The sequence below is a fragment of the Pollicipes pollicipes genome, unplaced genomic scaffold, assembly GCF_011947565.3.
Source record: "Pollicipes pollicipes isolate AB1234 unplaced genomic scaffold, Ppol_2.1 Scaffold_4295;HRSCAF=5057_pilon_pilon_pilon, whole genome shotgun sequence".
Classification (NCBI taxonomy): domain Eukaryota; kingdom Metazoa; phylum Arthropoda; class Thecostraca; order Pollicipedomorpha; family Pollicipedidae; genus Pollicipes; species Pollicipes pollicipes.
The window spans coordinates 39,930,721-39,952,537 of NW_023596461.1; the positions used below are offsets into that span (position 1 = coordinate 39,930,721).

The following is a 21,817-nucleotide window of genomic DNA, read 5'->3' on the forward strand; positions in this document are numbered from 1 at the left end:
CAGGGTGAGAGGCAGGCGACGCCATATAACCTCAGTTGCTGAGTGCGTCGTAAGGCCCCATTGACACACAGTCTGATGCCGAAAACAGGCATTTTTGGGTAAACGATAGCTCCAAATGACGTCACTGCGGTGTGAAATTACATCAGCCAGCATGTGTGATATGGATTTATGTTCTTATCTTGCCACGAATTCCAGCATGAAGCATTTATTGTTTGGTATAAGTCAAGGACAGAATGGATTCATTGGAAACCGAGGTAACTGTTAAGAAATGCGTCGAAACAGCACGTAATTTGTACTCTTCGTTTTTACAAAACGTTGCATAAAATTCAGAACACGAAAGAAATGTTCACTTTGTTTTAAATCATCGACTTGTAGCACATTTCTCTGGGGAACTCGGTACGAGTTTGCTGCAATGCGCCGCTTTGTTGACAGGCCGTCGCCACGTTACCGCCAGACCTCCCATTTTTTATCAGTGTTAAATGTTGCGACTCCCCAGAGGTATCATCAGCCAGTTTTGATACCAGCTAAAATGGCAACCTGCTGCGTTACCAACAACGTCCAGAACCAAATCCGTGAGGATTACGACAGTTGTTGCAGGTCCATTTTGATAAACAGGGGAGGTGTCGGGGGGGGGGGGGGGGGAGGGGGAGAGCGGGGCGCAGGGTGGTTCTGACGGGCCTTGTAATGCGTCCTGCGGGGAAAAGCTACTTATGCTCGGAATTTTGGTGGTGATCCAATCAGGGAAAGACGGAAGATGTGTTTGTTAATCTCTAGCACCCTTTGGGCAGCTTATCGGTATCTCCCGCTTCCCGCTTTTGTTGTCAAAATGGATCCGACCGCTATCTGCATGAGCTGCACGGTTCACGGCTGCAGTCAACTAAAAAACGATCGCTACGTTTTCGAACTGAATGACCCTACAGGACTACAGAGGCCGGTCCTCTCCCCTGGACTGGCGTCGGCCGCCTGATCGGGCTGGCAAAATCAACGCTGTCTGGCTGATAACAGCAGCCCGACCATATGGCCGGTGGGGCGCTGGGGCTTTACCACGACAGTTCTGGGGTCCGGCCGGCGGCGGGGTGGGTATGTTTCAAACCTGACTGGCCGACTGAGCCGGCGGACGCTGGCCGGCTGAGCCGGCTGAGGCTGGCTGACTGAGCCGTCAGAGGCTGGCCGACTGAGCCGGCGGACGCTGGCCGACTGAGCCGTCAGAGGCTGGTGGACTGAGCCGGCGGACGCTGGCTGACTGAGCCGGTGGACGCTGGCCGGCTGAGCCGGCTGAGGCTGGCTGACTGAGCCGTCAGAGGCTGGCCGACTGAGCCGGCGGACGCTGGCCGACTGAGCCGTCAGAGGCTGGTGGACTGAGCCGGCGGACGCTGGCTGACTGAGCCGGCTGAGGCTGGCTGACTGAGCCGTCAGAGGCTGGCCGACTGAGCCGGCGGACGCTGGCCGACTGAGCCGGCGGAGGCTGGCTGACTGAGCCGGCTGAGGCTGGCTGACTGAGCCGTTAGAGGCTGGTCGACTGAGCTGTCAGAGGCTGGCCGACTGAGCCGGCGGAGGCTGGCCGACTGAGCCGTTAGAGGTACCGGGCCATCTGACGCGCGCGGCCGAGTCCGTGTTCCGTCGGCGGACCGGGCGCAGCTCGTCTGACTGGCCGGGTGGCCATCTCGGCTGCCCGCTTCCCTTTTGCTCATTTCCGGCGCCGGACAGAGTCGGGACAGCTGGACAAATGGCGGGCCGCGGGGGCCGATGACCGGCCTGGCGGCCCGCCGGCCGGTGCATGAGAGGCGACCGTCAGCTAGCTGTCCAAAACGCCCCCTTCCCCCCCCCCCCCCATCCCCTTCCTCGACACGAGCTGTGGCGGCGTTGACCATTAAACGGGAACTATATTGCGCATCAGTTTTGTAAATGGATGCCTCAAATAACTGCATTTCATATGAGTTGGCCAGCATTCAGCATCATATATGGAAATGTGTGTCTGCTGTCCCGGCTTGTCACCTGTTGTATGGAATTAGCGTGACCATTTTGGGGGCGTTTTTCTGTGGTTATCTTTGCCACGTATTTTGAATATTTCACTCTCTTTCATGACATTTGAGAGAGTTCAACAACATTGGCTGATCTGTGGGTTTATTTGCACTGGGCATGGTCTGGCTGACGCGTGGCACCTCACCGCATATCATCGGGCTCTGACTCACGGAGATCGGCCGCGGGCCGCGCCGGCCGTGCAACCGTATCTGGGCTAATTCCACTGACTTAAGATTTATGTCGAACATGAGATGGGACTGGTGGCCCCAGTGATGGATCCAGTTCATGTCTCCTTTGATAGATGCCATTTGAAGACGCTTTCGTGTTTGGCTGATTCCTTTGTTAAAGGCAAACGAATCTTCACCTTTAGCGCGTGGACAGCGGCGAATGATATGGGAGGCTTCCACTGATGTTCCGTTCCGCGCATACGTGCCCGCGCACGCGGCGTGCCACACGCCCACGTGCTCGTGTTCGGAGGGCATGGTGGGCGGCTGTGATCCGGCCCCTCGAGTGCACCCGTGATCTCATGTCGACGCGAGTGGAATCAAGCGGAACCGGACGCGGCTGGATGCGCCCTTGTCACGAACGAGTACACATGTTACGGCTGTACCGTGTGCGGCCGGGGGCGTGCAGGAGCACGTGGGCGAGTGAGCACGGGCTGGGCTGCCGAAGGGTGCCTGGCCGCGCGCTGCGCTGGACCGTCGGCCGGCCGATGGCTGGGCCCACAGAAGGCGTTTGTCGGGCGGCGGCGGACAGCGGCGGGGAGCGTCAGGGCCACCGCGCCGGCGCCGCCCTGTCGCCAGCTGGCCTCTTCCCTGCGCTGGGAGGCCAGATGACCCGGGAAAAAGAGCCGGCCCTCGAATAGTGCCAGCCGGCGCTCCGGGCACCGCTGTCCAACACTTGCCGTAGGGCCCGTGCTGGCCGCTTGGGCAGGTGTCGGGCGCACGTGCCTGGCCGACGGCCGCCGTGTCGGGCCGGCGTCGGGCGGCCGTCGCTGTCGGCGCGGCGCGGCCTGTTAGCTTTGGGCCGCGGCCAGCCTATGATCCGCGAGGACCTGCCGTGTTTGCTTTACGCCGTGTCTTTGTTTACCCACGGTGGCTAATCGTCGGGCGGCCCGGTTTCGGCGCGCTGCCCGCCAGACGCGGCACGCTCGCGCCAGCGCCGGCAAGTGGCTCCCGCTGTTTTCCGGCGGCGGAGGTGTCGACGACGAGCGGACGCGAGGCGGGCGGGCGGGCGCGCGGCCGCGGCGGCCGCGGCCGACGGCACTGGCAGCCGGCCGTCTGGTACGGCGTGAACTGAAGGCGCAGGTGCCTCGGGCCAGCGGAAAATACCGAGGTCTTCTGGCGGGGCGGTGACTTGAAGTTGTTAACTGCAACATCACATGTGGTGATGCCGTAACAGGTGCAACACCCTTGCCAGTGGTTCGCTCCTGACGTGGCCAACGGTGGCGTCACACTTGTCTGGGGATGGCGTCGGCCAGTGGCGAACGGGTCTCGGGTTACGGGTGCGTGCCGGAGTATTCATCACATTTGGCGATGTCCGACAGGCACTTGCACTGGCCGCTCACTGGCAGGGATGCCGATGCCCGGATAGCGATACCGATGCCCCGTCCTGGCTTGTGCCTGGTATTTCCCGTGGATTGTACAGACCCTGCACGCGATTGCTTGAGAGTAGGCAGTTTGGACTGCCTTGTGTGACGCTGCAGCTACCCCGAGTATCACCCTAAGGCGAAGCGACATTGATAACAAAGTGCGCGGCTGTGGCAAATTATGTCGTAAATCTACTACCACAGAGATAATTTGTCATATGGGAACGCTGTAATTGCATTCCGGCCGCCGGTGGGTCCATTGGCCAGTCATGTTTGACGTTCCGATGTCCCTCTTTTTCCCTCCCCCTGTCTCTCTCCTTTCTCGCCCCCCCCCCCCCCCCCCCCCCCCAGCCCGCTCCCTTTCTCTATTATTTTACCCCGTATCTCGCTCTCCCCTGTCCCTTTTCTTGTCTCTTTCTCCCAATCTCCCACCCTCCTGTTTTTTCGATTTCCCTTCCCTGCTTCCCTCCTTTCCACTCTCCAACCCATCCTCACACCCGTCCCTCGGCCATCTATTTCTCGTTTCTCCATCTCTCCCTCTGTCATCTGTATATCATGCTGGCACTGCCATTGGGCGGCGCTGCTGCCTCTGTGCTGCGTCTGCGCCCCACCCTTCCGCTGGGTTGCCGGCGCCGCTCACCTCCCGGTGCCTTCCGTGCCGCCCCGGCCCTCAGGCAATCGATGCGCTATCGGCTCCGCTGGCTACTTGCGGTCCGCAGGTGCCGTCATGGCCCGGGCCCCGGCCGGTCCCCTCCCACCACCCCGGCTCCCGAGGGGAGGGGGAGAGGGCGCACCAGCTGGCGCGGCGTCCGCCGGCCGTCGCCACCGTCGCGTCGGCAGACGGCTCCTCCGAGGCGCCGGGCTCCCAGGCTGGGGCGGCATGCGGGGCGTTCCCGCCGTCACGTCCACCCGCTGCTGGGCGGGCCGGAATGCAGCCGATGTGAGACCGTCTCCGTTTGCGGAGCGCGCCGCTCGCCGTGGGCCGATGCCAGGCGAGCCCAGCGAGGCATCGGCCCGCGCAGCGCTGTTGAACGGCTCGGCGGCGGACACGCCCGTCCGCCCCCCCCCCCCCCCCCGCCACCACCAGACTGATTGCGCTTGGGGACTATGACACTGAAGTGGTGTGCGGCAAGTCGATCGGCGAATAATGCACATGTCACGTCGATGCACGCCACAGTTCGGGGTCGGGCTCGGGTCGGATCGACCCCGCGGCCGGCCGGCTGCCGGTCCCGCTGGCAGGGAACGCCGGCGGCCCGCCGCCCGCCGCCCACCGGCAGCCACGCCCCGGCACCGCTCGGAGGTGCGCGGCTGGCCGGCGCCACCGGGCGGCGCGCGTTCAGCCGTCACTGGCCGGCCCTCCTCAGCTGGACGACTGCCGGAGCCACGGAGCGGGATTCGCACCATGAGCGGCGCAGTCGGCTCAGCCGTGGCGGCGGCCGGTCGTCTCAGGCGGTTCGCCGTAGCCAATTAGGCGCGAATCGTGCCGGAGCACGTCGTTGGGCGGCGGCGGCGGCGGAGGGCGCGCCCGCCCGCGGTCCGTCAGCCCGTTACGGCCGACGGTGTCGGTGACGTCACGGCCGCCGCCGCGCCGGGCCGGCCGGTCGCGCCGCCACCCCTATGACCGTGCATGGCCGGCGCGGCGTCCAGGAAATGCCGGCCGGCGCGCCCTGATGCGAGCGCACGGACCACGCGCCGCGCTGTGCGTCACCGGGCCCTGGTGGCGGCCGGCGGCCGGCCACCTTCGACCGAACGGCCCCAATCCCGGCCCGATCCGCGGCTGGTCAGATCCCATCCGGTCCGATGCGATGCGATGCTATTCAGTTAGGTCCGCTGCGCCGTGCGAAATACCACGTCTTCTCTTTTTAAGATAAACGAGTCCGAATGATGTCCATTGGTGGCTTTGTGCCCCCGAGTGCATACCGGGGAGAGCGGGTGAATGCCACTTTAGGCTGCAAATCCTGAATTCAGCCCTCAGGTAGCGCCTTTTTTAGGTGGACAAATACGGCCGGGCCGATCGGCCGTTTGGTCTGCTGCACTGCAGGAAGATATGTGTGGTGTCATGCAGGGATGTGACGCGATCGTTGTGTGCCGCGTTGATTCAGCTGACCGAATATATATGGTAAACGGTCAGGTCAGACGACTCTCTGTGTCTCTCTCTCTCAGGTCAAACGACTCGCTGTGTGTCTCTCTCAGGTCAAACGACTATGTGTCTCTCGCTCAGGTCAAACGACTCTCTGTGCCTCTCTCTCGGGTCAAACGACTCTCTGTCTCTGTCTCAGGTCAAACGACTGTCTCTGTCTCTGTCTCTTTCTCAGGTCAAACGACTGTCTCTGTCTCTGTCTCTTTCTCAGGTCAAACGACTCTGTCTCTGTCTCTTTCTCAGGTCAAACGACTCTCTGTCTCTGTCTCTTTTTCAGGTCAAACGACTCTCTGTCTCTGTCTCTTTGTCAGGTCAAACGACTCTCTGTCTCTGTCTCTTTTTCAGGTCAAACGACTCTCTGTCTCTCTCTCTCTTTCTCAGGTCAAACGACTCTCTGTCTCTCTCTTTCTCAGGTCAAACGACTCTCTCTCTCTCTCTCTCTCCTCTCTCTCTCTCTCTCCTCTCTCTCTCTCTCTCCCTCTCTCTCTCTCTCTCTCTCTCTCTCTCTCTCTCTCTCTTCCTCTCTCTCTCTCTCTCTCCTCTTCTCCTCTCGTCTCTCTCTCTCTCTCTCTCTACTCTCTCTGTCTGTCCTCTGTCTCTGTCTGTCTGTGTCTCTGTCTCTGTCTGTCTATGTCTCTGTCTCGTGTCTGGCTGTCTCTGTCTCTGTCTCTGTCTCTGTCTCTGTCTTGTCTCTGTCTCTGTCTCTGTCTCTGTCGTCTCTGTCTCTGCTCTGTCTCTGTCTCTGTCTCTGTCTCTTCTGTCTCTGTCTCTGTCTCTGTCTCTGTCTCTGTCCTGTCTCTGTCTCTGTCTTGTCTCTGTCTCTGTCTCGTCTCTGTCTCTGTCTCTGTCTCTGTCTCTGTCTCTGTCTCGTCTCTGTCTCTGTCTCTGTCTCTGTCTCTGTCTCTGTCTCTGTCTCTGTATCTGTCTCTGGTCTCTCTCTCTCTCCTCTCTCGCTCTGTCTCTGTCTCTGTCTCTGTCTCTGTCTTGTCTGTCTCTGTCTCTGTCTCTGTCTCTGTCTCTGTCTCTGTCTCTGTCTCTGTCTCTCTGTCTCTGTCTCTGTCTCTGTCTCTGTCTCTGTCTCTGTCTCTGTCTCTGTTCTGTCTCTGTCTCTGTCTCTGTCTCTGTCTCTGTCTCTGTCTCTGTCTCGGTCTTGTCTCTGTCTCTGTCTCTGTCTCTGTCTCTGTCTCTGTCTCTGTCTCTGTCTCTGTCTCTGTCTCTGTCTCTGTCTCTGTCTCTGTCTCTCTCTGTCTCTGTCTCTGTCTCTGTCTCTGTCTCCTGTCTCTGTCTCTGTCTCTGTCTCTGTCTCTGTCTCTGTCTCTGTCTCTGTCTCTGTCTCTGTCTCTGTCTCTGTCTCTGTCTCTGTCTCTGTCTCTGTCTCTGTCTCTGTCTCTGTCTCTGTCTATGTCTCTGTCTCTCTCCTCTCTCTCTCTCTCTCTCTTCTCTCTCTCTCTCTCTTCTCTCTCTCTCTCTCTCTCTCTCTCTCTCTCTCTCTCTCTCTCTCGCCGCCCTCGGTCGGAACGGGCGCTTTTAAAAAACCATGTTCTATATTTTCCCTTCGTCGCAAGTCCCTTTACAACTGTCACCTGCTGTCGGACCGCAAGGCAAAACAGTCAGGGTGGGACTATTACCAGGTCGCCAGTGTATCACTTGGGCTATGTAAGCAAGCGTTATTTTGGTTTGAGACGGTAAATGACGCAATATATCAACATGCTGTTGCAGGATAACAAAACAAGGCCCTTGCCTGCCTTCATGATGTGGCCTGCTAGTGGTTATCACCGTCACGTCCTGGCGAAATCTGCAACTTCTCTGTTTTGAATGAAATCGGATATCTGTAACGCAATCAAAATGGATTGTTTTAGCGGGACCGCGAGGCGTAGAGCAACGTTTGCAGACGCCCGAAGCGCCGTTGAGATGTGTTGAGTCCCAGCCATATCACCCAGCGGGCGGTTTTGCGCCAGCCTGGCATCTGTGCCTGGTGTCCGTGCCGCGGCAGATACGGTCTTTCTTGCCCGGACGTCGGCGCGGTGAGGCGGGGCGGCCTCTCGGACGGGTACCTCACGGCCGGGCTGCTGACCACGTGCCGCTTCTTACACACCGGTCCGGATGGGGTTGGCCTCTCGTCAGTGGTTGTGCCTCGCACCGGACTGGGACGCAGCCTGCGCCATTAAGGTCGATGCGGTCCTTCCGTGGCTCGCTTGTCTGTTGACACCTCCGTGTCGAGAGCTGGCTGTCGCCCCGTATAGGCTCGTCTGTGACAGGTGTACTAGGGGATGACGCCGGTCTTGACCCCCAAAAGCTGGCGGATTGCGCTGTCGGACGGCGTGCATTGCGCAGTCCTTTGATGCTGCTCGGATCAGAGTATCTCTTGATCAGCGACAACTCTGTTGATCTTGATCGGGCCCCCAGAACTCGCTTGCATCGCGCTGGTATGCTGTTCCTTCTGGGCTCAGTTAGGTTCATGGCAGCCATACGATGGCCCGTAATGGTTCGTTAGCGTGCATATTTCTTGCGCGCCATCTGCTAACGATGTCATGGTTTGGCGTTCTGGCTGTAGTCTAGTATGCCGGGCAAGTCATGCGCCATTCCATCTACCTGTGTTGTTTTTGCAGCGATAATGCATACATCCGTGACGGTGCCCTGAGTCGCCCAGGAACTCTCAGCAAGAGTTATCAGAGTTACCAGTCGCCTTCACTGGAATCGGGCGTGATCGGTGTTAGGTGCTTGCTCAGATTGCGCTGTCGGCCCATAAATCTATCGTGTTAGCAGCGAATGATGTCAGTAGCCGACCAGTTGTATGCCAGGAGAAAGACATCAAAGTAGCGCCGTCGCCGAAACGCGTCACATTTCATCCTGGCCGTGCGCGAGAGAGCCGTTCGAACACCTACATATGCGATGTGCTGGAGCTATATCACGTCCAAGACGGTCCAAGCCGGCGTGGCTGTTGGGCCAATGAAGAGCGTCAATGTTTCGTGTTCCGCTGCTGCGCGGCGCGAGTTCGGTGCAACGATGAGATGATCTCATGGTCTCATCACTCACTTCATCTCATGGCCTCATCTCAGCACGCGACATGGTGTGGGTTTCCAGCTTCCAACGCCTTGTTCGGAGTTGATTTGAGTTGTGCACTTTGTTATTGGATGGTTTCCATGTTTTGAAGGTGCGTTGTCCCGTCCCCCATCCCTGCGACGGTGGTTGGGCCTCCCCGGGCCGGCAGCTGTGCGCGCGCCGTGGCCATTCTCTGATCTCCGTCATCCACCCGTGCTGCAGCTGAAGTCTCCGGGCCGCACCCTCTTCGACATGGTCTGCAAGCACCTGAACCTGCTGGAGACGGACTACTTCGGCCTGGAGTACGTCGACCCGCAGGGAGTCAAGGTGAGCCGGCGACGGCGGCGGCGGCGGCTGGCCGGTCGCCCGCCGTCGCTCGCCACCCGTCTGGCCGGGGCGGTGAGAGATCGCGCCGCCGCGGGACGGCAGGCCGCCGTCGCTGACAGATCACGTGACGTCGCCGGCGACGACCGACGTCGTTGCTGACGGCAGGCGCCTCCGCCGGACGGCAGCCACGGTGTGTGGCTGACTCCGTCCACCCGATCAGACTACACACACGTGACTCCGGCCACCCAATCACAGTGCACACCCGTGACTCCGTCCACCCGATCAGACTGTACACACGTGGCTCCGGCCACCCAATCAGGCTACACACACGTGACTCCGACCACCCAATCACAGTTCACACCCGTGACCCCGGCCACCCGATCAGACTACACTCACGTGGCTCCGGCCACCCAATCAGACTGTGCACTCGTGGCTCCGGTCACCCCATCAGACTACACACACACACATACACTCCGGCCACCCAACATGACCGCACACGTATGAAGTGGTTGTGGCCTGAGGGGGTAGTTATTGGTGTGTTATATCGTGTCGACTGCAAAGACCGTTTTACGCCGGGTAGTCAGCTATAGCGACACGACTAGTGTCTGGTGAACGGGTGCGTTTATACGCCTGTCCTGGCCGTTCTCACGGTTTGTGTATTGACGTTCGACTCTTGAAGCAGACCCAAGCGCTGGCATCCGAGCGCCCCTGGAGTTAGCTGGTGCGATGCCGAGCCGTCCGTCACTTACCAAAGCTCATCAGCGTGGAATGGATTCGCCCTCCGTGCTGGTCAATCTTCTCTCACGCACGATTTGTATCTGAGCAAAGAAGATGGTGCAAGCGCGGTTTTATCGTGCATGATTCTGAGATCAGGAGTGCAGCCAGAGGGACGTCACCCTTTCCCCTTAGGTCTAGATTTATTTCGTTTTTCACAATACATGACTCTCGTCAGAAAGTTGAAGATCAGTGTGATGCGTAATCACCAAGGTTGGTCCTCCCCCCACACCCCAATTAAGAAAATTTTGGCTGCGCCCCTCTGTGATGGCGTACATTAACGCGTAAGCGTGACCGTGGTGGGCATTAGCACCAAGGAGCTCGCAATTTCGCGCTCACTTTCCCCGTGCTGCTAATTTGCCAAAAGTGAGAAACATTTATATTGAGATAATGGACGGGGAGCGTAGAGAGCATTATGACTCTTCTTTTTGGTATGTGGGCCAGAGTGTGCGAGAGATAGCCGCGGCAGATAGCGCTGTGAAAGTGTGTCAGAGTGCGGCATAGGCCGGGCTCGGCGCTCGCAGACCGGCCGTATCTGCGCGCGGATCGTCAACCGTCCGTCGCGCGGCCAGCGGCGCCCGCCGGGGACCGCGCCGTGCGTCTGGAGCGGCGCCGACAGCCGGTGGCGGCCGCGTCTGGTGCTGGTATCAGGCGCTCCGAGGGTCGACGCCCCTGGGCCGGCCGTCTCCGGCGCGCTGTTTGTTTGCTTGGGGCGAGCCGTGGACGACTGACAGGCGGAGACGGCCGGCCGGCGCGCCCACCGCTACAGACAGACAGGGGCTGACGTTCTCACCCGTGCAGACAGGCGGGGTGCTGACGTTCTCACCCGTGCAGACAGGCGGGGTGCCGACGTTCTCATCCGTGCAGACGGACGGGGTCGGACGCTGTCACATGTGCATATAGACCGACGAGGGCCGACCGTCTCACCCGTGCTGACAGCCGGCGGTGACGTTCTCGCCCCTGCAGACAAATAGGAGCCGACGTTCTCACCAGTCCGAACGTCTGAGTGAGGCGTGCGGACTGGTGAGGCTGGTCTGCACGTGAGGGGACGGCTGGCGTGCCCACCGAATCGAAACGGACATTTTTAGGAACGGTTGCTCCGCCCAGGTCTGGCAGGACTGAGCGTAGCGACAGCGTACCCCGCCGCGGGGTTCCCCAGGTGCGATGGCGACTGTGGCGTGCTCACCTCGGTTCTCCAGCTGCATGGTGGCCGGGTGTAGTCTCGTGCGGTGTGTCGGCATGGCGGCCGAAGCCGTCGCCGGTCGGTGAGCGTCCAGACGTCGGTGACCTGCGCTGACGACCGAGTAGACCTGACCTGGCTTCACGACTGACGACCTGACCTGGCTTCGCCGGGCTGCTGCGCTGCTGGCGGAGCGTGTGCGGCTGGCCGGCGGACCGTTCGCACGCCGCGGCCGGCAGCGCTGTCGGGGCCCGTAGCCGCGGACGGCTGCGCCTGGTCGTGGCCCGCACTGACCCGAGCTCAGCTGACCCGTGTCTCCGTGTCGGCAGTTCTGGCTGGACCTGGAGCGGCCGATGAGTCGACAGATCGCCCTGACGCTGGCGCAGCCGATTCTCTGGTTCTGCGTCAAGTTCTACACGCCCGACCCGGCCCAGCTGGAGGACGAGTTCACGCGCTACCTCTTCTCGCTGCAGGTCAAGCGTGACCTGTCGCAGGGCCACCTGCAGTGTAACGACAACACGGCCGCCCTCATGGCCAGCTATATCATACAGGGTGAGCAGCGCCGGACGCTGGCCTGGAACGAGCGGGGGTGGACGGGAGGGGCCGGGAGTGAGGCGACTGGGCGGTCGTGGTGGCCCTCCGCCGCCGCACCGAGTGGGGTGGGTCTGCCGGCGCCGCTGACGGCAGCGGTGCGTCTCCCCGCCGGTCTGAGCCGTCGCGGGCTTGTCGCGTTATCTGTCGGCGAACGCCATCGCCCGCCTTCCGCACCGACCGGGGCGGCCAGAAATGGTCGGGATTGCCGCTGGTGGCTGGAGTGTGTCGATGTCACCGCTTTAAAACACGGTTTGACGGTGGCCGGGGAGGCCGGCGGCTAGGGCGTGTTGGTGGTACGGCTTTAAGACACGGTTTGACGGTGGCCGAGGAGGCCGGCAGTTAGAGCGTGTTGGTGATACGGCTTTAAGACACGGTTTGACGGTGGCCGAGGAGGCCGGCGATTGGAGTGTGTTGGTGGTACGGCTTTAAGACACGGTTTGACGGTGGCCGAGGAGGCCGGCGATTGGAGTGTGTTGGTGGTACGGCTTTAAGACACGCTTTGACGGTGGCCGAGGAGGCCGGTGGGCCGCTCAGCCCAGCATTGGCAGCTATGGGAAGGACTGGGATTACGCCTCTTCCCTCTGTCCTTAGTTTTATAGTTTCCACAACGATAACAGATACAGATACAGAGATGGCATTGGTCCCTGAAATCGGGCTCTTACAAGACGGTCTTAAACAAGCCTACCTGCTCACCTTACTCTCATTTGTCTTTGTTGGCCAATGTCGGGGGATCTTTTGGCCAGCTTCCACGAGACTACATAGGGCAGTGCTCGTCCAAAGCAGGTGTCATCGCTTTCACCAGCCAGGTTGGGGATACGCGTTTGTGTATGTTCTGGTAGGCTGTCCTCGACCATTCAGGACCTGCTTCCAGTGTAAGCATGTATGACGGCCTAGGCCCGCTCCGGGCCTGGCGGCCGGCCAGTGATGTTGCGGCCAGCGAGCGCAGCTCACATCTGGCTGCAATTCACTGCAAATAAACGGGCCGCCGCAGGTGAGCGGCGGCCCGACCGGGATCAAGATATACACACACACGCGCGCGCGCACGCACGCACGCACGCACGCACGCACGCACGCACGCACGCACGCACGCACGCCGCTCTGTTGGGGCGGCAGCAGGACAACTCGCGCCACCTGTCATAGCGAGGCTGTGCGGATCCAGCGACCACGCAGCGCTACCTCGCGCGCGCGCCACGCGGCTCCGTGATTTGTTGCGGTGATCTCGCTGATAAAAAGCTGGAGGCCATGTATCTGTCATCTGATGAGCCGGCGTATTTGTAAAGGCCGTGATGAACGTCATGGCGCCGCGGTGTGTTTTGTGTTAGTTCTGCCGGGGGCGTGATGAGCTCTACAGTCCAGCACCAGCTGGCAGAGGGGTGGAGCATGCACGGTGGACACGTCGCCGCACGCGGCTTTTACTGCGCTGCTTCTGCTGCGTTCGTCAAACTAGTCGGCCTGTCCCCGCAGCTTACTAAGACGTTCTGCCGCCGCCGCCCGGCCAGTTCTGGGAAAAGCCTTGAGCGTGGTGGGAAGTTTTTTTCCGTGAAGCGTCGTGCTTGAAATGGACGACATAGGACTTGTTGCACGTACGTTCCACGCGACTTGGGATGGGGCTTTCCCGCTCGGCTCGTGCTGGCATTGTGGCAGCCTCCGCCATTGGTCCGGAGAGGGCGGCAGATACTGCCAGAGATCTGCGCTCGGCAAATGCCATAGCGGAGTTTGAGTTGTCAGTATCGACATATAGATGCGAAGTCAAGCCAGTCTGTCGTAATGTAGACTGGAGCTTTACTGCTCACCGTCCACGGATGGATAGGGCTGAGCTGGTCTGTGGTTACGCTGGCCGCGTCCGGTGTATGCACCCACCCGTACCAGTGCCGCTTCTCAGTCCGTGCAGCTCCGCCGACAAAACAGTGGCTCAAGTCTGGTAAACGTCACTTTGCCGTTTGGTTGGGGAAGCCGGGCTGCACTTTGACTGCGGCCCGATAGATGCTACGACGGCGGCGCATCGGCCAGCCGGAGCGCCCCCGTCCGATAGCGCCCCGTCCACAGTGCAGCTCCCGTCGGAGGGCTGGGTCGGAGGTCGGTCCGGTCCACAGAGCAGCTCCTGTCGGAGAGCTGGGGCGGAGGTCGGTCCGGTCCACAGAGCAGCTCCCGTCGGAGGGCTGCGGTGGAGGTCGGTCCGGTCCACAGTGCAGCTCCCGTCGGAGGGCTGGGGCAGAGGTCGGTCCGGTCCATAGTGCAGCTCCCGTCGGAGGGCTGGGGCGCCGGTCAGGAGCAGAAGTCGGCCTGGCCACCTCTGCTCTACCGGCCGGTCGCCACTCATCGAAGCGGTGGTGGCTGCGGGCGGAACTAGGCAGGGCTGCCGGCGCTCTCCGCCCGTGTGGCGTACCCCGCTGGGCCACCACGCGCCGGTTTCCGGTGTCAGCGCGCTCGGTTCAGCGCGCGGCTCACTCGGCCGCCACGCACTCGCTGCGCGTGCAGCCGCCGTCCGTCAGCGCGCGCCGACCGACGCCGGCCTGGGGTGGCCGCGGCCCGACGCCACGTCCAGAGCCGATCTCGCTCGCCACTCGAGCTGGTGCACCGGGCCTGCGCACCACTGTGACCTCCGTCAGCGCGCGCTGACCGATGCCGGCCAGGGGTGGCCGCGGCCCGATGCCACATCCAGAGCCGATCTCGCTCGCCACTCGAGCTGGTGCACCGGGCCTGCGCGCCACTGTGACCTCCGTCTGCCGCGGCCGGTAAAGCTGCAGGCCTGCGTGACGACAGGCAGCTGGCGCGGACCAGTGCTCCGTGGCAGGCGGCAGAGCGGTTCCGTGACTGGCAGTGACAGACCACCGAGACCGGTTGGGAGCTGTGAGCGCCGATCAGCAGCGGGGCCGCGGGACAGCTGATGCCCGCTGTGTCCCCTGCCGCCGGTCGCTCGGCGCGGCTCGTCGAGGCGGCCCGAGGCGGCCTCGACGTGCACCGCCGCCAACCGGATGCGGGTTTTTAGTGGCGCGCGGGGCGCGTCTGAAGAATGCCGTCACCCCGGTCCGCTCCTTATGCACTTGGCGCCGCGGTTTGTCCAATTACTCCGGAGACAGATGTGTGCGTCGCCCAGCTGCGCGTGGCCATTAGTCGCGTGGGGAGCGTGCCGTCTGGCCCGCCTGCTCCTCTCCCGCGTCGTCCGGGCGTGCGACACGTACGTTGGCCGGGGCTCGGCGGGGGAGGGGGGGGGGGGATGCGCGGCTATCGGCCCGCTCAGGTGCGGTCGGATCCCGTCTGTCCCACCAACGCCGCCGCTGCCGCCGCTCCGCCCCGTCTGTTGGGCCGGGCGGTCGCGGCACGGCGAGACACGTGCGTGCGTCACCATTTCAGCCGCCGGGGCGCGCGCCATACGCGTGTTTAGCCAGGTGTTGCTGGTCTTTGTCTGTCGTCGGTGGGCGCACGTCAGCGCAGCCCACGTGACCGCCGCACCGGCCATCACCGTCCAGGCGGCGGACGGCGTGTAGGACGCTTCACCCAGCTTCGCCCGGCACGGGAATGGGTTCGACAGCCCCGTCTGGCCGAAACATCCGGTAAGGAGAAGGCCGTCTCTCTCCTTCCCAACGCCAACAACAAATTGGCCGGGAGTGGCCCGTAACGCCTGGCCTATTTATTTGCCGCCCGACGCCCGACCTTGGTGTTAATGTCTGGACACGTCGGTGACAGCGCTCTGCGTACAATGCAAGCCGTTTGTCAGCGCGGCCCGACGGCGACTGGATGTCGTCTTCAAACCATGGCGGCCGCGGTTGGAATTGCCGCGTAGGCCAGAGTGTGCGTTACTGGGTGGCGCCGGAAGGCTGGGGTGCTCGTGGCTGGGCGTGCCCGGCAGGCTGAGCCGGTGGGTAGTCGAGGTCGGACGGCCGCTGCCGGTCCGAGTACCCGTGCCCGTACGGCTCTCCTCGACTGAGGTGCCCGTGACTGGCTGTCGCGTGCCGGCGGGAGGGGCCGTGATTAGATGACCTGTGTGGGCCGGAGTACCGGCGATTGAATGCAGCGGCGTCGGGTCCGACCGGCGGCCGGGGCGCGGCGCTCGCCGCTGACGGATCGGCCGTCGCGGTGCCGTCGGCCGGCGCTGATGCATGGCCGCCGGGTGGCCGATCTGGCCCGGGCGCCGGCGCCGCTGGCCCGTCTCGCGCCACCGGTGGTGGGCTGTTGCTTTGGCGGGAGGCCGGCCTCCTGCCGAGCGGTGGTTGGGTCCGCTCCGCTGACCGCTGGCTGAGAATCCCCCCCCCCCCCGTTTTACGACCTGAAAACCTGGTGGGACGCGGGTAGATATGGGTGTTGTTTAAGTGGTGAACTCGTTTGTTTTTGCGGGAGCTAAAGCTGGGTGTTTGAACTGTCGAACGGCCGGTGTATGTTTGCTGTGCTGCTAAACGTGCCGTGTCTATGTCCTGCGGCTACGGCTGGAGTGGTCGTGTGGTATTTTCTGCCAAGTTATTTCGCGTTGTATTTGCTCAGTCGAGGACGACGTTCTGCCAGCTCTTGTTTGCTCTTCTTTGTTCCCGTGCTTGCCACACAAAAGACAATTCTCTCTCTTCTTATATGGCATCGCCTGTTCGCTGCAGCCAAGCGTAGAACCTTCCAGACCGATCGTAAACGTTGTAGTATGCGTGTCATTTGGGCACGGCTGCCTACTCGGTCGGATCATGCGTTCTCTCCTGTCATGGCCAACCGTGCTGACCTGATGCAAACTCATGCAATTATCACTCTCCTTGTCCTGCGGCAGTGTGTCTGCCCCTCCTGTGGGAGCCGTAACTATCCTCTACCAGCTGCTCCTGCTCTGCCCCCGCTGACCCGTGGTTGTGTGTGGGTGGGTGTGTAGCCGTGACCGGCCGCGGAAAGTGGCGTGCGTGGCGGCACCGCGTCACCGGCCGCTGCACCGTTGCCCCGCAGCCGAGTGCGGCGACCTCCAGCCGGACGAGTGCCCGGACCACTCGTACCTCAGCGCGTGCAAGGTGGTGCCCGGCCAGGACGCCGATGTGGAGCGGCGCATCATGGAGTCACATCGCCGCCTGGTGGGCCAGACGCCGGCGGAGGCCGACCTCAACCTGCTGGAGACGGCGCGCCGCTGCGAGCTCTACGGCATGAAGATGCACCCGGCCAAGGTGAGAGCCACGGCAGCGCGGGAGCGTCGGGCCCGCGGCGGCCATGGACCTGGCCGAGGTGAGAGCCACGGCAGCGCGGGGGCGTCGGGTGCGCGGCGGCCATGAACCTCGTCAAGGTGAGAGCCACGGCAGCGCGGGAGCGTCGGGCGCGCGGCGGCCATACACCCGGCCGAGGTGAGAGCCACGGCAGCGCGAGAGCGTCGGACGCGCGGCGGCCATGGACCCCGTCAAGGTGAGAGCCACGGCAGCGCGGGAGCGTCGGACGCGCGGCGGCCATGGACCCCGTCAAGGTGAGAGCCACGGCAGCGCGGGAGCGTCGGGCGCGCGGCGGCCATGGACCTGGCCGAGGTGAGAGCCACGGCAGCGCGAGAGCGTCGGACGCGCGGCGGCCATGGACCCCGTCAAGGTGAGAACCACGGCAGCGCGGGAGCGTCGGGCGCGCGGCGGCCATGGACCCCGTCAAGGTGAGAGCCACGGGCAGCGCGAGAGCGTCGGACGCGCGGCGGCCATGGACCCCGTCAAGGTGAGACCACGGCAGCGCGGGAGCGTGGGCGCGGCGATGAGGGGGAGAGCCACGGCAGCGCGAGAGCGTCGGACGCGCGGCGGCCATGGACCCCGTCAAGGTGAGAGCCACGGCAGCGCGGGAGCGTCGGGCGCGCGGCGGCCATGCACCCGGCCGAGGTGAGAGCCACGGCAGCGCGAGAGCGTCGGACGCGCGGCGGCCATGGACCCCGTCAAGGTGAGAGCCACGGCAGCGCGGGAGCGTCGGGCGCGCGGCGGCCGTGCGGCGGCTGCAGGCGGCGCTCCGCGGCCGTGGCAGGTGGAGTTGGCTAGTCAGCTGTGTGTGGCCGGCCGGAGAAGTGAGGGAGGTCACTGCAGGGTCTGACAAGGGTCGCCACACTGCGCCGTGTGGAGCGCCGGCCGCCGACCCCTGCTCCGCCGCCACCTCCCGTTGCTGCGCCATGCCCGTGGCCCCCGTGTCGGAGACGCGGCCGTCGATACTGTCGGCTGACGCCGCCGGCGTTGGTGTCGGCCCAGCCAGTCCTTGACTCTGTCGGCTCCGACAGGACCACGAGGGTGTCCCGCTGAACCTGGCGGTGGCCCATATGGGCATCGTGGTGTTCCAAAACTATTACAAGATCAACACTTTCTCCTGGGCCAAGATCCGCAAGCTGTCGTTCAAGCGGCGTCGCTTCCTCATCAAGCTGCACCCGGAGGGACACGTAAGTGGCAGAGGAGACTGTGTTAGAGCGCTCAGAATGCCGAAGTCATCGTCCGAATGAAGCGGAGTTCAGTCCAGATGTGTTTTGCAAGCGGAATCGATCCGCGGTGAAAGTGTCTTTGCGGCGCGCGCGATCGCCGTCGGCACGCCCATGGCGGTCTTCTCGCACGCCGGCTGATGTCAGAAGCGGGAAGACCGTCCGTCGTAAGTGGCGATGGCATTGCCGACCTCGATCAGTGTGCTTTGGATCATCGGACAAACACTGCGCCGCCGGGTTCCATGGCAAAATCGCAATGGTACTCTCGAGGGAAGATGGAAAATCCCGGAGCCGTTCGCCGTGAACCCCCGGGCCTCGCCGCAGCCGCCGGCCGCCCATGCTGGATCATACCTACTGTTCACTGCTGCCTCCGCGTTGCTAACGGTGGAAGTAGCGGTGAATAGCGTGCATGGCCTGCCGGGGGCCGGTGAGGGCCGGCGGGAAGCCCGCGACACTATTAGACGCGTTAGGGGCCGCTGGAGTTGGGTGACGCAGAGGCAGCACGTGCGCACACGCACTCGCACACCGAACGCGCCTGGTGACGCGCCTGCTATGTTCGCTGCGTGCGCTTGGCGCGGGGCGCGCGGACGGGCCCGCCGCCCCGCTCACGGTGTGCGCCGCCGCCGCTGTCGGCCCCGCCCACCTGAACTGATGTCGTGTTGGCTTGTTTTGCCGGCGCTCCCCACCAGACGGAGGTACAGTGAGCCGCGTGACGCATGCGGGAGCTCTGTGAACCCTCTGGCCCTCGCCTTCTGTCGGCCGGTGTGATGCCGGCACTCCCGGAACGGCTCCCCTGCCCTGCTCGATTATCCCTTGAGTGTCGGCCGGTGCCTGCGTGGTGCGTGTGGCCGCGGAGGCAGGCGGCACGGCTGGCTGGCGTTGGTCGGATGGCTTGGAATGGCCTGGAATGCGGGAACACTCTGAAACCTGCTTGCTTAGTTGGGACATTCCGGTGCAGTGCGAGTTATTTACTGGCATACTTTATGTAAGTCGTCCTTTGCGGAAAGCTTCCAGCACGTTATACCTTTTCGTGAGGGTAGTGTGATGTATGCCTGAAACAAAACCATGGCCCAGGCTCCCTCGGGCCTTCTGCCGCATTCCCACTCATTCCGCACTCTTCTCTTGGACAGGTTGGAGAAAGTTTTAAACCTTTTAAACCTGTCCTACTCGGCGGTGCTCGTTTTCCAATCACCCACAAGTGTCGCACGATAGCACGGTGAGTTACTTTTGTGGAAGTCGTGAACATACCCCTTCTTGCTCCTCGCAGTGCCCATGGCAGCAACAAACCTGCATTGTATGGACGTTTACTCTGCAGTTACAAGCTGCATATGGTCTGCCATCTCCGTTCACACGTTTCTGTCTTGTCATGTGTGTGTGTGTGTGTGTGTGTGTGTGTGTGTGTGTGTGTGTGTGTGTGTGTGTGTGTGTGTGTGCTGTGCGTGCGTGCGTGCGTGCGTGCGTGCGTGCGTGCGTGCGTGCGTGCGTGCGTGCGTGCGTGCGTGCGTGCATGCGTGCGTGCGTGTGTGTGTGCGGCGGGTGGCTACTCCGCACGCCTCCGCCGCGTGGCGTCATCTCTGCTGGCTAGACCCCGTGTGCTGCTCAAACGGCAGCTGTGCGGCTCGAACGCCGGGACCCGGGCTCGCTGGTGATGACCCCGTCCCACGGGTGTTGGGACGCGCGGAACTCATGCGGAGGTGTTTCGTATTCCACGCGACTTTCACCGTCCGTGCACGGCTGTCCGGTGACGCTCGCTGCTTCTCCTTATACCCTGGGTGTCTGGCACCGAAACTTTACTGATGTGACCTCTTATTTTACGCAGCAGATTGTGGAGTATGTTTGTCAGGTCTTGTGTGATCGTTTTATGTCCGAGCATGTGAAATTTTCCTCTTCTGTGGCTGCTTATACCGGCATCATACTGTGCTTCCAGTAACATTTCCTTAGACTAATTGAATTTGATCCATTTTCGTAATTAACGCAATATGTGTGAGGTCTGCCTTCCGCGACCCGGGGCATGAGCAGCCGCGTCCGCGTCTGACGCTCTGCAGTGTGGGGCCGATGCGGCGGCCCTGACCGGCGTCAGGCGTGCCGGTCGGGCGTGTCTGGTATGCCGAGCCCCGTGTCATCGACGTCGGCGGCCCGTCGCCACCCCGCTGAGCTCTGCCCCCGCCACCCGCCACCGGGGCCTGGCCGGCGGCGTCTCACCGCCCCCGCGTCCGCCGCCGCCGACTGCGGTCTATTTCGGCCGGGTCGGCGGCGGCGGCGGCGGCGGCGGAGGCGGACGTGGCGGCGGCGTCAGCGTCAGCGTCGGCGGCCGTTTTAGGCGAGCTGGCGCCGCCACGCGTGCGTGCCCCAGCCGAGCGGCGGACCGGCGTGTTGCGGCGGCGGCTGGCGTCCGGCCAGCCGCCGCCGCTGTTGCTGCCGGCGCTGCTGCAGCCGCCGCTCGGTCGGCCGTGCTGACGGCAGCCCGATGACGGCTGGGCCGTTCGCCGCGTATTGATTGGGCGTGGCCGGCCGCCGGGGCGCGCCACGTGCGGCCACCGGCCGCGCTGTCCGCTGACCGATCCCCCGGCGCCAGCGAGCAGCCGAACTGGCCGCTCCGGTGTGGCTCCGGTGTGGCGGGTGAACGCCCACCGCTGGCGGCGTCGGTGGCGACTGATGGGACCAGAACCCCGCGGACCGATCGAGACACGAGCTGCACCGCCGGCTGTAGACGGTGGCGGGCCACTCGCTCTGGCGCGGCCTGGCCCGGCGCGGTGTCGCCAAGCCTCGGCCCGGCCGGTGCGCACAAAGGCGGGCCTGTGCTGCGGCCGGCCGAGTCGAGCGCGGCCGGCTGACACGGCCCGACCAGCCACCGTGCGACAGGCCGGCGCGACGCCCGCAGACGATGCCGCCGAAGCGCAACGTGCTGGCACAGGCACTCGCGGGGTGGGGGGGGGGGGGGGCCGACACTCTGTGGAGACGGCTCCGACGCATCTCTTGGGTCTCGGGGACTTTCGCCCCCGCCCGCCGCCGACTCCGCCCGCCGGCATCGCTCCTCGGCGTGGGCGGGTGGCATTCACCGAGGCACGTCAGGTCCCTGCAGCCCTCGGCCGCAGTTCCCTCGACTCCCTTCAGCGTGCCCAAACCTTACCCAGACGCCGGCGAACCGTGGCAGGTCACTGTCCTCGGCTTGCCCGCCACGGCCTCAAAACCTGTCGCCGAGCCCCAGTGGTGTCGCGCTGCTGCCGCCCGGTCGGCGGGGCAGAGGCTCCGCCTGAAGCCGGCCGTCGGGGGAGCGCGGCCGCCGCGGTTCGGCTCGTTTCGAGGAGACGGCGGCGGTCGTTCCGGGCCGCTCTCAGACCAGGTGACGTTTATTGTCGGTCCGAGCTCCGCGCTGTCCACCACATAGTTGGCCGCTGACTTAGATGGTGATTACACGCTCCCGGGCTGTACGTCTGCCAGGCTGTTGGCCGTTGACGCCATTGTGGGGTCGTGAGGTCCCTTGCCGGGACTGCTGTGGCTTTCTGGTGTGTTAATGTCGCCGAGGCGGCGTCCCGACCTTACCGCTCCCTGCTGGCTTTCAGGGCTACTACAAGGATACGGTGGAGTTTTTCTTCGAGACGCGCAACTACTGTAAAAACTTCTGGAAGAAGTGTGTGGAGCACCACGGCTTCTTCCGCTGCATGGACGTGTTGAAGCAGAGCCGGTCCAAGCCCCGCGTCATCCCCCGCGGCAGCTCATTCAGGTGTGCTGGGCGCGGCCCGCCGTCCCGCCGGCCGGGGCTGG

General features: G+C 63.1%; 1 protein-coding gene across 1 annotated transcript in view; it reads left to right on the forward strand.

Annotated features, from left to right (window-relative positions):
• Positions 1-21,817, forward strand: part of LOC119096948 (FERM, ARHGEF and pleckstrin domain-containing protein 1-like) — a 43,668-nt gene that overhangs the window by 7,668 nt on the left and 14,183 nt on the right. Inside the window, 5 exon segments of the mRNA XM_037219951.1 lie at positions 9,015-9,119; positions 11,403-11,625; positions 16,582-16,793; positions 17,861-18,016; positions 21,616-21,776. Coding sequence (XP_037075846.1) covers positions 9,015-9,119; positions 11,403-11,625; positions 16,582-16,793; positions 17,861-18,016; positions 21,616-21,776 — 857 coding nt within the window.